The sequence below is a fragment of the Ahaetulla prasina genome, chromosome 6, assembly GCF_028640845.1.
Source record: "Ahaetulla prasina isolate Xishuangbanna chromosome 6, ASM2864084v1, whole genome shotgun sequence".
NCBI classification, from domain to species: Eukaryota; Metazoa; Chordata; class Lepidosauria; order Squamata; family Colubridae; genus Ahaetulla; species Ahaetulla prasina.
The window spans coordinates 92284119-92298106 of record NC_080544.1 but is presented as its reverse complement, the minus strand read 5'-3'; the positions used below and the strand labels follow the sequence as shown (position 1 = coordinate 92298106).

Genomic DNA, 13988 nt, shown 5'->3' with positions numbered 1-13988 from the left:
TCTTCCTCCAGTTTTTCCCCCTATAATAGCAAACCACATAAGAAAGTACAGCAATCTTGCAAAGCAGATTGGGTAGAATGATCATATTTGGCCTGAAGTCATCTAAGTGAGCTTCCATGGTTGAGCGGTCTCCCAATCCTAGCCCAATTTTATATATTTTAACTGCCACATCAGACTATTGAAAGCGTGACAGGAGGTAAATCCTTTGAAATTCAATGTACAGTCCAGAAGCATATTATTTGAAACTAACCTCTCAGATTTAATGATTTATATTATTGTAGATTATGCAAAATGGTGAGCAGCCACAAGGAGGAGAAGAAGCCATTAAAGCAAACCCTGGGGAAGGAAGAGAACAAACAGCAGAACTTTTTCATCCTGACAGAAAAGTGGTAGAAGGTCACGGGCCACGGGAATTAAATATCCAGGAGAAGCAAGAAGCAGGAGAAGATGAGGAACAACATGCAGAGCAAGATGAAGAAGAGCAGAAAAAAGAATTGGAAGAAGAAGAAATGGAGCAAGCTGGGCAACCAGAACACTTAACAGATGATCTTGATCAAGTCCCAGAAGAGCATGGATGGAAGGACAAAATACAGACTGATGAGGAAACCAACATGGTTGGAGAACACAGCCATTCACAGGTGTGGGGGGGGGCTCTTTTCCCCCTAAGAATATTTACATATTTTAAAAAGCAGTCTTCCTCAAGTCAAGTTCGACTCTTGGTGGAATCTTCATATTGTTCATGGACATTATTCATTCATTATTCATTATTGTTTCTGTGGCAATAATGGAAAATGGCTTGCCATCTTTTTTTTTTTAACTTTCCAGTCTAGACCAGGGGTCTCCAACTTAGGCAACTTTAAGACTTGTGGACTTCAACTCCCAGAGTTCCTCAGCCAGCTTTGCTTTGCTGGCTGAGGAACTCTGGGAGTTGAAGTCCACAAGTCTTAAAGTTGCCAAGGTTGGAGACCCCTTGTCTAGACCACAACCTTACGACTTCGTGTGCTTTCCCATCTGAGTACTAACCAGGTTTTGATTCTGCTTAGCAATTTTGAGATTGGCCGAGGCTCTGAATCAGGTTAGGTCTTTCTGAGAACCATCTGCAGATTTATTTGGAAGTCAGTCCCACTGTATTTAATTAGAATAAATCGGCTACCTTGGATATATTAAGACACACTTGTTGAGAATTTTAGGTTATCATTTCTTGGCAGCAACCTCAGGGTGCCTCCTGCCATTGGCAACGATTGAATTAATTTGTAATTAATAGGGAAGAAAAGGCTGTTGGATTGTAGACTAACTTGGGCTTCATTGCATTTCTAACAATGTAATGGTAAGAGGGATTAACCCTGGGAGGCAGGAGAAGAACTGCAGCCAGGGAACATTCAGATAAGAGGCAGGCCTGCAGCAGAATATGAATGTGGCAAATATCTCAGAAAGGACCTTCTTCCATGTTTCTTGGGTTGAAAAAGCAATGTGGAAGAAATATATTTTCAGACTGGCAAGATTAATGCTCGCCCTAATCCAGAAAAAAAGCATGCCCAGTTCAATTAATTCAACTTTATTGTAAGGATACATTAACAGAATCTTGTTAGCCTGAAAGGCAGACTTTTCTACTTGCAGATTTATCTTTAAGAATCCGGAATGCTCTTTCCTCCACCTTGGTGTAAGTTAATATTTTGCCAAATCCTTTCACTTGAAATACGATATGCATCCAGCAGCCAGAATCCCAGAGGTACAGTTTATGCAGGTCACATTTTGTACAGAACTATAAATAGAAGTGTCAAGAAATGCTTCTACTTTCTAGGTCATATCTTGGGGCACCAAAATATACTTTTTCGTTTGCTTCAACTGATTTTCAAATTGAAGCTTATACAGTGTGCCAAGCCCTCCTGATGTTTCAGGCTTCTGAAACTATTATCCCAGCGCCAACATTTGATGTTGTCTTTGTATTCATTCTAAGGAGGAATAAAATTATAGAAGCTTAGTCATTTAACCTATCTCACAAACATTTAAAATGGCCATTTCTCCCTAATCATCCTTGATTACTACTGTCAAAGGATGCATTCAAACTTTCCATTCAAATTCCGTCCTACGCCCACTTCAAACTGTTGTCTCATTTAGCTTAATAGTGTCTTTTCTGGCTCTCAAGAATGAGTGCTTTTTTTTTTATACCTTGTCTTGAGAAAAATTAGTGGTGGGTGAGTTTGATAAATGTAAACCTGGCCCTGGGAATGAGGAAGGGATGAAGTTTAAGTAATTAGTAGTGGAGCCATAGCCAAATGTGAGTTAGACAATGTAGATTTTCTGGTATTTAATATGGCACTAATTAGGTCTCTTTCCCCATATCTTTTCTTGAGCATGAGGCAGTAATACATTTTTCTTAGCAAAAGCTGGAAAAGAAGGTTTTGGAAATGAGGCTACGAGTTGGCAACTCTTGTTTAAAGTCTCATGCAGATGTTTTTCTGTGTCTACTGGGATGCCAAAGTAGAACTTGGGGTTTTCTCTGTGCAAAACAAAATGTTACATTATTTGCGCGATCTTGTATGTGTGTTCCACCAGGAGCCGCCCACAGCGAAGGTTGTAACTAGGTACAAATCAGCTTACGAGCAGCAGCTGGAGCAACAGAAGCTGGCTGCCCAGAGAGAAGAAGAAGCCAGCCGCCTAAGAGACCATCAGGAGGCTCTGCATCACGAGAGGCTTCAGGAGCAGTTGCACCGGCATCAGCAACTTCAAGAGAGAGAGCTGATGCTGCGGAGACAAGCCGAACAGGACGAAGAACAATTTAAGCAACAACTCAGGTTGTCTTTGCAACAAAGGGCCAGTACTCTCTGCCCGACCTTCCCTCACCTGAGAAAGGAAGAAAGTTTAATTTGTCAGAAAATTCTAGAATAACAAAACTCTTAGAATGCTGCCCCTCCCTTTTTTTTTGGAATATTTTCTATGTCAGGGTAGTAAATAATAGGTACATTAACAAGGCCTGAGAAGAAAACAGGCAATTCTCTAATGAATTGCCTATCTGAGAAGTAACTGTTTACAAGATGGCATTTGTAATGGCTACCCTCAAAAAGTGACTTTTAAAATTTTCAGTATTGGGACTGTGTGTCTCAAATGGTCAGCAAAAGAATGCCTGTGTATCCTTTAGGAATCCTTTAAGTCAGGGAAGTCAAACTGGATTTCTTCAAGGTATGGATCAGTCTTGTCGTTCTCCTCTGCGGGCCGGCTGGGGCAGGGGCGGGGAAAGGAGACGAAACGGATGCCTCCTGCCGGCCAGAGGCATCACGGGCCAGTCCTTTGCTATTTCCCCTGTGCCCCATTTTGACCGCCAGGGTGCTGCAGGAGGCTGTCAAAAACTAGGCACAGGCGGGGGGGGGGGCACAGCCCCACCCTCCCCGTGTCCCCTTTTGGCTGCCAGAGGCACCACAGGCTGGTCCTTTGCTATTTCCAGGCCAGTCCCATGGGCAGGATTTAGGCACCCTGTGGGCGGCATCTGGCCTGTGGGCCTTCAGTTTGACACCCCTGCTTTAAGTGATTCATATGCCATTGGTCAAGCTTTACCATTGTTTGTGTAAACTGTGTGCATATAAGGAGAGGCAGACAAGAGACAGAATTCATATATCTTTGTATATACAGTACACTAAGATATATTACTGTCTTTTTTTCCTGCTGATTCTTTTTCCCTGAGGAAAGCAACCCTATTATTAGCATTGTTTAAACCAGAGGTGGAGGAACGCGGTGGCTCAGTGGCTAAGACGCTGAACTTGTCGACCGAAAGGTCAGCAGTTCAGCCGTTCGAATCCCTAGTGCTGCATAATGGGGTGAGCTCTCGTTACTTGTCCCAGCTTCTGCCAACCTAGCAGTTCGAAAGCACGTAAAAAAAAAATGCAAGGAGAAAAATAGGGACCACCTTTGATGGAAAGGTAACAGTGTTCTGTGCGCATTTGGCGTTGAGTCATGCCAGCCATATGACCATGGAGACATCTTCGGAGAGCACTGGCTCTTCAGCTTTGAAACGGAGATGAGCACCGCCCGCTAGAGTAGGGAACGACTAGCACATATATGCGAGGGGAACCTTTACCTTTAAACCAGAGGTAGCACCTTTTTGATACAATAGTCATGTTTGGAATTTTGAGAACATGTCCTGGGTTGTTCAGACAAAATTGTTGCCACTTGGAAGGTTTCCCTAGATACAGAATGGATGGGGATGAGAAAACATTTTTTTTCTCTAGAAAACAAAATAAAAAAACTTTGCCCCTCAGCCTCTGCTCACCACTACCCCCAATCCTTTCTATTGCCCCAACGCACTTTTTTATTATTTAAGGTAAATGTGGAAAATGCTTCTACGTAAATCACTAGGCTGCAGTCACCCACCATTGGAACTACATAATGTTGAAAACAATTGTAGCCCTTAGAGCAGGGGTGTCCAAACTTGGTCCCTTTAAGACTTGTGGACTTCAACTCCCAGAGTTCCTCAGCCAGCTTTGCTTTGCTGGCTGAGGGACTCTGGGAGTTGAAGTCCACAAGTCTTAAAGGGACCAAGTTTGGACACCCCTGCCTTAGAGGCTGAAGCTTCCCCATCTATTTGCATACATTTGTTTCTTCAATTTAGTTCAGTTTTTAAGGGGGAAAGTTATTTAAAGTAAAGCCAAATGACAGATACCAAGGCAGCCTGCATGTTCTTAGGCATAAAGAGATACTAAGAAAGATTCAACCAGGGGTGAAATCCACCAGTTTCTGACAGGTTCTGGAGAACCAGTAGCGGAAATTTTGAGTAGTTCAGAGGACCAGCAAATACCACCTCTGGCTGGCCCCAGAGTGGGGAGGGAATGGAGATTTTGCAATATCCTTCTCCCAGGAGTGGGGAGGGAATGGGGATTTTGCAGTATCCTTCTCCCGGGAGTGGGGAGGGAATGGAGATTTTGCAGTATCCTTCTCCCGGGAGTGGGGAGGGAATGGAGATTTTGCAGTATCCTTCTCCCTGGAGTGGGGTGGGAATGGGGATTTTGCAATATCCTTCCCCAGCCATGCCCACAGAACCTTAGAGAAAAATGTTGGATTTCACCTCTTGGGGAGAGATCATGTTTTCCTAATAGAATGGGAATTGTTGAGATGGAACATCTCAAGTTCAATTGCTGGCCTCTCCAAGTAGGGTTGGGAAGAAGTTTTGTCTCAGACCCTGGAGAACTACAGACAATTACACTGACCTAAATAAACCAAGCATTTGACTATATTTTCTTGTACTCATTCGTCCACCTTCTGGGTAATGTTCAGCTAGCCTGGCGCAAAAAAGAAACATAGCATTAATTAGCCCACATGTTCTGTATCAATAAGGGTTCCTTCTATATGAATCTGAATTAATAGACCTTCTAATCATTTCAGCCAGCAATCCCATTATGACAATGTAGATCAGGATATCGTGCAAGGCGGAGAAGGAGATGCACATGAAGAAGATGAAAGTAAGTAATAATTCTCTTCCCTATCAACAGTTTGTCTTATTTCTCTGATATTTTTTTCATACCATTTATATTCCACTTAATACAGGTAATAATAGTTTACAATAGAGCTTAACTGTTAATTTAAAAAAAAAACATATTTTAAACAGATAAAATCACCATTAAGCTAAATTCCATCTGAAAAGGCCTGGCTTGGGGGGAAAAAAACCCTCCTTGAAACAGCAATTATGGAATATAATTTTAAAATATAAACATTAAAACAACCATTTTTATTGGTTGATCATATCCAATATAGGCAAAAGACACTTGGCTTATGAATAGAATGTGTCATCATTTTGCGGTGTTACGATTTTCACGCTGAATCCAGAGCTGAGATGCTGTTTTTATGGTGCTTCCAACTGTGGAATTAAGCTTGTGATGATGCTTCCTGCCTGTGGGAAGAAAGGATGAGATGGATTTTTTTCCCCATTAGATTATGAGAGACATAACCAGCATCCAAGAAGAGTAGAAGATGATCAGAATAATGCACATGATCAACAGGACCCAGAGCTGGAGCACCAGTCAGAGAATGAGCAAAATGAAGAGCCAGTAAGTGGCAGTAACTTCTCAGCAACTTTTTAAGAGAAACAGATTCTTTTCTAGCTAATGTGTTCATTCATTCAATCTATTATCTGTCTGTCTGTCTGTCTGTCTATCTATCTTTCTCTATCTATCCTTCTCTATCTCTATCTGCCTGCCTGCCTGCCTGCCTGCCTGCCTGCCTGCCTGCCTGCCTGCCTATCTGTCTGTCTGTCTGTCTGTCGTCTGTCTGTCTTTCTGTCTTTCTGTCTGTCTATCTATCTATCTATCTGTATCACTATCTATCTTCTGCTATTTATCTATCGCTATCTCTTTCTATCCATCTCTCTCTCTCTCTCTCTCCATCTCTCTCTCTATTGCTATCTATCTATCTCTGTCTGTCTGTCTGTCTGTGTCTGTCTGTCTGTCTGTCTGTCTGTCTGTCTGTCTGTCTGTCTGTCTGTCTGTCTGTCTATCTATCTATCTATCTATCTATCTATCTATCTATCTATCTATCTCCATTCTGTACCCAAAAACAGTTTGATAAACTGAAATAACAAAACTACCGTATTTTTTACTCCATAAGATGCACCTAGGTTTAAAGGAGAAAAACAAGCAAAAAGTTTGGAGCAGCAGTGTAGTGAGGGCAGGAAGCAGAGTCTGAGAGGACCACAGATAGATGTCCTCTCATGTGCCAGCTCTGCCTATTGACTCCTGCACTGAGGAAAAGAGACAGAAGAGGCGGGTAATGACAAGGACAAAAGAGGCGGGGTTCAGCACTTTAAAAGGACCCCGCCACCGCAGCCCGGCTGCTATTTGCCAAAGAACTGCAAAGGACTTTTGGGGAGGAAAAAGTGTGCCTTATGGAGTGAAAAATACAGTAAAATGCTGGAAACTGACAAAAAAAAAACTCATTGAAAATCAACTGTCACAGAACCACGAACCATAAAGATGAGCTGATTGCCAAGCACCCAAAATGTGATTACGAGGTTGCAGCCATTGTAACTTCAAAGTTGGGTCATAAGTAACTATTGGGGAGTCCTCCATAACTTCAAACAGTCACTAATCAAAATCTATTTGTACTTCTTACCCTCCTGTGCTTTATATAATGCTATTTATCCCAAGAGAGAATATGTATTTGTGTTTGTATGTTTCATACATAATAGCTCTGTGGTGGTTTGTATAACAGAAATATGATATGGGAAAAAGAAAACAACCAAGCTCAGAGAACACCAAGGACCCCTTATTTCAACCCTGAGCTACAAATATTCTCCTTTATCGGTAGACATATGTTAATTCTTTTCCAGAAAGAGATAAACATAAAGCTGGTCAGGCCTGAAGTCATCATTTTAAGAACTTTAGGGAAAACAAAAAATTAGAGCAATGATTGCCAGTTACCCATACAATATCCCACTGCTGAGCTTGACGGTCTTGTTATGAAAACAAAAAAGAACAGTGTGTCTAGAGGTGAAGAATCTTCAGATGGATTATGAAAAGAAAACAGTATCTTTAGGCTCTTTTCTCCAGAGACTGTTTTTTGGAGAAAGTAAAGAAGAGCTGTGTATGAGAGTAGAATAACAGTGCTTAGTGTTTAAATGATACCAAGTGAGTACCATCAGAGTGCCTTTCGATTTCAGCAAAGATGTATATCACATTTTTCTAAATAAATGCCAATTCCAGGGAAAAAACCTATAAAAAGAGTATAATAGAGTTTTCAGAATGCGATCCAGGAACATATATGGGTATAAAACCAGTAGCAGGGGCATTGGGGGCAAGAGACGGTTACTGTATTTTTCAGAGTATAAGATGCTCCGAATTATAAGACGTGCCTAGCTTTTGGGGAGGAAAACAGGGTGTGTGTGTGCGCGCGCGAAATCTGACTCTGCCTCCCAGCAATTTGCCTCCTTGCAGCAAACAGCAAATAGAGAGTTTCAGTTTCAGCACAGCCTGATTAGCACAAGAAAAAAAAATCTGCCTCTGCCTCCCAGCAATTTGCCTCCTTGCAGCGAACAGTCCATTTCAATTTCAGTTTCAGCACAGCCTGATTAGCGCAAGCAGCTGATTGTCAGTTGGATTGGCCTCCCCACGATCAGCTGTTTCAGGCTGCAGGGATTGCCATAGCTATTGCCGCCTCTGCACGCCCCATTTTCACCCTCCGCATCCCATTTTTGGCCTCCGTGTGCCCCGTTTTTGACCTCCGCAGACCTGATTTTCCACCCATTCCAATCCCTGCTGCCCAAAACGGGTGGCAAATGGAGGGTGCATAGGCTGAAAACGGGATACAGAGGCTGAAAATGGGGCATGCGGAGGCGGCAAAAAGGTATGGCAATCCCTGCAGCCTGAAACAGCTGATCATCGGGAAGCCGATTCAACCAACAATCAGGTGCTTGTGCTAATCAGGCTATGCTAAAACTGAAACTGAAATGGGCTGTTTGCTACAAGGAGGCAAATTGCTGGGAGGCAGAGGCCAAAGGGTAGGGGCTTGTGGGTGGGCGGCACTGCATTTGGTGTGTAAGACGCACCTTAATTTTCAGCCTCTTGGGGGGGGGGGAAGTGCATCCGAAAAATATGGTACTTTCCTCGGGAACCCAATCATATCCTTGATAAGAAGAGATTGGAGAGCTGTTTGTCTGAAATGGCATAGGGTTTCCTGCTTGAGCAGGGGGTTGGACTACAAGACCTCCAGGTCCCCTCCAATTCTGTTATTCTGTCTAGCATGAGAGTTCATCCTGGCTTGCATGTTTATAGTTCAGTAGCTATAATAACTTCCAAGATCAAGCTTACGCTATATTAACTTACAGGATGAAATTCTATATTGAGATGAGATTAATCCAGATGATTCTAATGCATTATGGACTTACCCATCTTCTGTTGTTATAGCTACAGTGCTCATGAAGACCAATTTGCAAGATGACAAGGCAGAATCAAACTGGCAGAATGAGTTGCTCTAATGGCAAAATAAATTAGGCACCGAGTGGATTTGACCTTCAAGTCTATGGATAAGATTTACACATCAAGCAAAGCCACAATTTTGTTTACATGATATAATTACTGAGTTCGAAAAAGCAAACTAAGCCTATATCAAACAGACCATTTTCTGGTTTTCTACATTTGGTCATAAATCCCATTGAGTGATTTTGGGACAGTCTTTCAAACATCATGTCTATAAACTAGAAATCATAGCTTAGAATCATAATGGCTAGGTTCTTACATTCTCCAAAATCAAAATCAAACATTAAACACATGGTTTAATCCAATGTGTGAGCCCCATCATTATTTTAGTATTACCTGCTTTCCAAGGATGTTGTGGCATTTTTAAAAAACAAGTTAGCTACTGTATATGCATACCACAACATACCAACTGGGTGAGAGGTTTGTGGCTGCCATACTTCAGAATCCATCCGTCACCCTAAACCTTGCTTGTGGTCATACACAAGATTCCTGAGGAAAATGTGGACTGTATTAGTCACTGTCCCCAAACAGCAATTTTATTAAAAATATTTGGAGGGCACCCTTTTTTAAAAAATATTTACAGCGCTCTTATTATCCAAAGAATAAGATGAATAATGCACCTTATTCCTAAAAAGGAATTCGTGCCTGAATTTACTTTCTGTTCTGCTTGCTTTACTTGTTTTTTTAAAAAGAATTTATCAACATATTTCATACTGCCTTCACCTGTGCATTTATGCTGCTGACGTGTTGTATTTTTCTTCTAATGGAAGAAAAAATAGAATAGAAATTTCTACATTAAACATATTATACAGGTCGTACGCTGAAAGGTTATAAATATAGAATGTATTTCTGTATTGCTCTGGTATACGGTGTTAGGAGATGGTGTTAGACTTCTGGAAGAAGAGGGAGGAACCTGCTCCACTTTACATCGAGGGGGGGCTGTGTGGAGAGAGTTTCTCCTTTAAATTCCTGCAAGTCTATCTCAGTGAAGATTTCACCTGGAATATCAACAAGACCCAGGTGGCCAGAAAGGCCCAACAGAGATTCCACTTCCTTAGAGTCTTGTGAAAAAAGAAAGTGGAACAACAACTGATGACCTCCTTTTACTGGTCCACAATAGAACAGTGCATTACAGTGTGGTATGCTGGCTTGACATAGAAAAACTTTACAGAGAAAAACATTACAGAGCACAGCACAAAACATTGTGGGCTGTCCCCTGATACCACTAGACGACATCGCAAAGACTCGCTGCCTTAGAAAACTGAGGAAAATCCTCAGGGATGACTCACACCCTGGTCAGCACTTTTTTATTCTCCTTCCATCGGGAAGGAGATATAGAAGCATAGGCAGCCGCACAAGCAGGGTGAAGAACAGTTTTTATCCATTCAGACTCCTGAATGAAAAGTAACTACAACAACATAGTACAATTGACACGCAGGGCCGGTGCGACGTGCAATAAGTTCACATGATGCAATAGGATTGGGTGATTGTTAGCAGGATTCACTGGGATAGGGATTTTTTGTTGGTCTTTCACTGTGAGTTATATTGTGTTGGGGGGTGGGGGTGGACGAAGTGAGGCTCAGCCAATCTCATAGTACACATCTTGTACTCTGACAATAAAGGTTTGAATTTGAATTTGATATCCAGAAGGTGCTAGTTGGTTCATAATATGTTAAACCTAAATGACGGTGGTAGTATAGTAGTGAAATATATACTGCTGTTGAGTTTTGTTTTGTTTTTCACTTCATCTTGTAAATGCAGAAGACAGTCATGGATGATATCAACCCAGCTGATGATCCCAACAACCAGGGAGAAGATGAATTTGAAGAAGCAGAGCAAGAGAGGGAAGAGAATCTCCCTGAAGAGAATCAGGAGCTAAAACCAAATAACCAGAAACAAGTGAATTCTGAAATGGAAGACCATTTGGTGGTGAGTCAGTGAAACCCAATGCCTCGCTTCATGAAATGATTATAACTTCAAGTTACAATGCATGGGTGAAAAGAACCCTTGCAAACATAAGGTGCAGTACGTGCATTATAACATCTTAAAGCTCATCTGATGGTCAGGATGGCTACTAGAGAAATTTAGATTTCCTATTGTTATAGCATTTTATGGGTTTCTTTTGCCCCATCTACCTCTCATACTTCTTTCGGATGAATATGGAAAATTTCTAAAATCAATCTCAGGAGTCTTCCATCTTCTGTTCTTTGATATCTCTCCCTCATCTGCTCCACTCAATGTTACCCTTGTGCATCTTTGATGAAGTGCAGGACACCGAAGGAATCCAGATGCAATGGTATGCTTCATTGCATTATTTCTGCTTTATGAGTTATGCTTCGTGCACATGAGCATGTGTGAGCATCTGTAGCTTGAACGGAGAGAAGGGGAAAGGATGTAGGGGGGTGGAATCAATAAAGGAGAATAGAAATTGGAAGGAAGCTGTACTTACAAATGATTTATGAGAACTTCAGAAAACCAAAAGGGAAGAATTGCAAAGCATCAGCACTCTGTGGCCAAACTCTGCCAGGTATTAGAATCACACACAAAAAAGGGAGAAATAGGGAAATCTGTTTCCTTGTGTTACACATGAATATCAATATAATGCCCAGCAGTGAACTGCATGAATGAAAGCAATGTTCTCGGGTGATTCTGTTTATGCATCAATCTGCCAACCAACAAGTAGACAAAAAACATGTAAGACAGTCTTCCCTAATGTAGTATCTTCAAGATATAATGAATTATAGTTCCCAGAATTCTCAGCTGGCCTGATCAACCGCCCTGAGTCCTACGGGAGATGGTGCGGTATATAAGTTTGATTAATAAAATAACTAAATAAAACAATGCAACGGGAAGTTTGGTGTGAGCAAAACTTAGTTTAATTGTATCAATATAAAACTTATTTCTGTTCCTAAGCAAGCTTCTGCTTCTGGCTTTATGTAGTACAATAGGATATATTTTCTGTACCTAAAATGAAAATTCAGCTTGGTTCACACATCACACAAAGGCATTTTCAATTTTGTTTGGTTTGGTTAACAGTTTGTCTAAACTCAACTGTTCTGGTGTGTAAGTTTTGATTTGTATGACTCTAGTCAAATTGTGGCATATTCAAAAAAACCATGGCTTTGCACAATGTGTAAACCCTGTTCGTATCGCCCAATTCTGACCAAATAATGAAGTATTTTAATGAAAAATGGTGCTTTGATGACGTAATTAAAGCTACAGCTAAAGATAAATATATATATCCATTTTTACGTGCAATGTACATAAAAGGAAGGAGCTTCAATTACACTGTTGAGGCAGATGTATTGATGGATTTTGTTGTTGCTTATTTTTATTTACCAAATCTATCAAATTTTCAAGCAGAAGCTCTGGATGATGTACAAATAAAGTATTAAAACATAAAAACGGTACACAACACACAGAACAATGTAAAAAGTTAATTAAAAGGGCTTTCTGGATGCTAACGAGTCCCATGGCTGCGTACACCACTATGAGCTCCAAGCAAGGTTGCAGAGCCATGTTTTCATGTCTCTCCAGAAGGCCAGGGAAGTGGGGCCCATCTCACCTCTTGGGGGGAGTATGTTCCACAGCACAAGGGCAATGGCAGAGAAAGCTGTGGACCCCATCAGTCAGAATTGTTTGGCTGATGGGGTCCACAACTTACCTTCCCAGTCTGACAGGGTAGGATGAGCCGATGTGGTGAGATGAAGACAATACCAAAAGTAACCTGGCCCAATGCTATGTAGGGCATGATCATAACCAACATGTTGAAGTAGACCCTGGAGCAAACTGACACCCAATGCAACTTGTGCAGCAACCGTGTTAACATGCACCATTTTTGGACTCCTAATAATATCCGTGCATCCGCATTCTGTACCAGCTAAAATATCTGCATACTGTACAAGGATAGCCTCATGTTGTTGTTGTTGTTAGTTGCGAAGTCGTGTCCAACCCACTGCGAACCCATGGACAACATTCCTCCAGGCCTTCCTATCCTCTTACCATCCTCTGGAGTCCATTTAAGCTCACACCTACTGTTTCAGTGACTCCATCCAGCCAACTCTCTGTCGTCCCCTTCTTCTTTTGCCCTCAATCTTTCCCAGCATTAGGCTCTTCTCCAGTGAGTCCTTTCTTCTCATTAGGTGGCCAAAGTATTTCAGTTTCATCTTCAGGATCTGGCCTTCTAAAGAGCAGTCAGAGTTGATCTCCTCTAGGACTGACTTATTTGTTCGCCTTGCAGTCCAAGGGACTCGCAGGAGTCTTCTACAGCACCATAGTTCAAAGGCCTCAATTCTTTGGCGCTCAGCCTTTCTTATGGTCTCATGTAGAATATGTTTATTTACTATAACCTCCAGACACCCTAAGGGTGAACCCCAGCCTTGTTCCTGTAGTAGTTATCTATGACATAATGATTTTTTACAATTTAACCAGTGCGTGCAATCATTTCCCGGTTACCAAATAACTAAAATTCTTGTGAACTCTCCTTTTGAAACCACTATATACATATTATTAACATTTGAATGCGCCACTTTTTGTATGATGAAATTTGTTGATGTATTTCTTTAGAATATTTCACCTCACCTTCCTTGGCAAACTCAAAAGCCACGTAAAAACAAATAGAAATCAAAACAACCCTAAGACATAATAAAATTATGTTTTTATTTTTAGAAGAGGAGCAACATATAATAGAGCTCAATTTAATAAATCACCAGAAACCTGCTTGCAAAATATAATGCAAACACATCAATTAAATTCCAATACAAGAGAATATATGTAGCTTTGGTGCTCTCTGAGCTTTTGATCGACTGATGATGTTACCTAGGAAATGTCTGCAAGTAAACAGCCAAGCTCATAAAACACTAAAGACTCCACTTCAACTAAATGAATAGTTTTAATGTTTTAGCAGAATACCTTGGAGAAAGAGGTTTTATAATGGAGCTTTGAACATCGGAAAATGTATTTTTCGTGTCAGGCTTCTGACATTTTCCTTTTCAGTGAAAACCAAAATATAGTAACCAAACCATCATTTAA

General features: G+C 41.2%; 1 protein-coding gene across 3 annotated transcripts in view; it reads left to right on the top strand.

The window, feature by feature from the left end:
- GOLIM4 (golgi integral membrane protein 4) overlaps nt 1-13988 on the top strand; it is a 73651-nt gene that overhangs the window by 48549 nt on the left and 11114 nt on the right. For all 3 annotated transcript variants that reach the window (XM_058188591.1, XM_058188588.1, XM_058188589.1), the window contains 5 exons: nt 282-638; nt 2557-2795; nt 5374-5450; nt 5920-6035; nt 10719-10886. In XM_058188591.1, coding sequence (XP_058044574.1) covers nt 282-638; nt 2557-2795; nt 5374-5450; nt 5920-6035; nt 10719-10886 — 957 coding nt within the window. The remainder of the gene's footprint in view (nt 1-281; nt 639-2556; nt 2796-5373; nt 5451-5919; nt 6036-10718; nt 10887-13988) is intronic.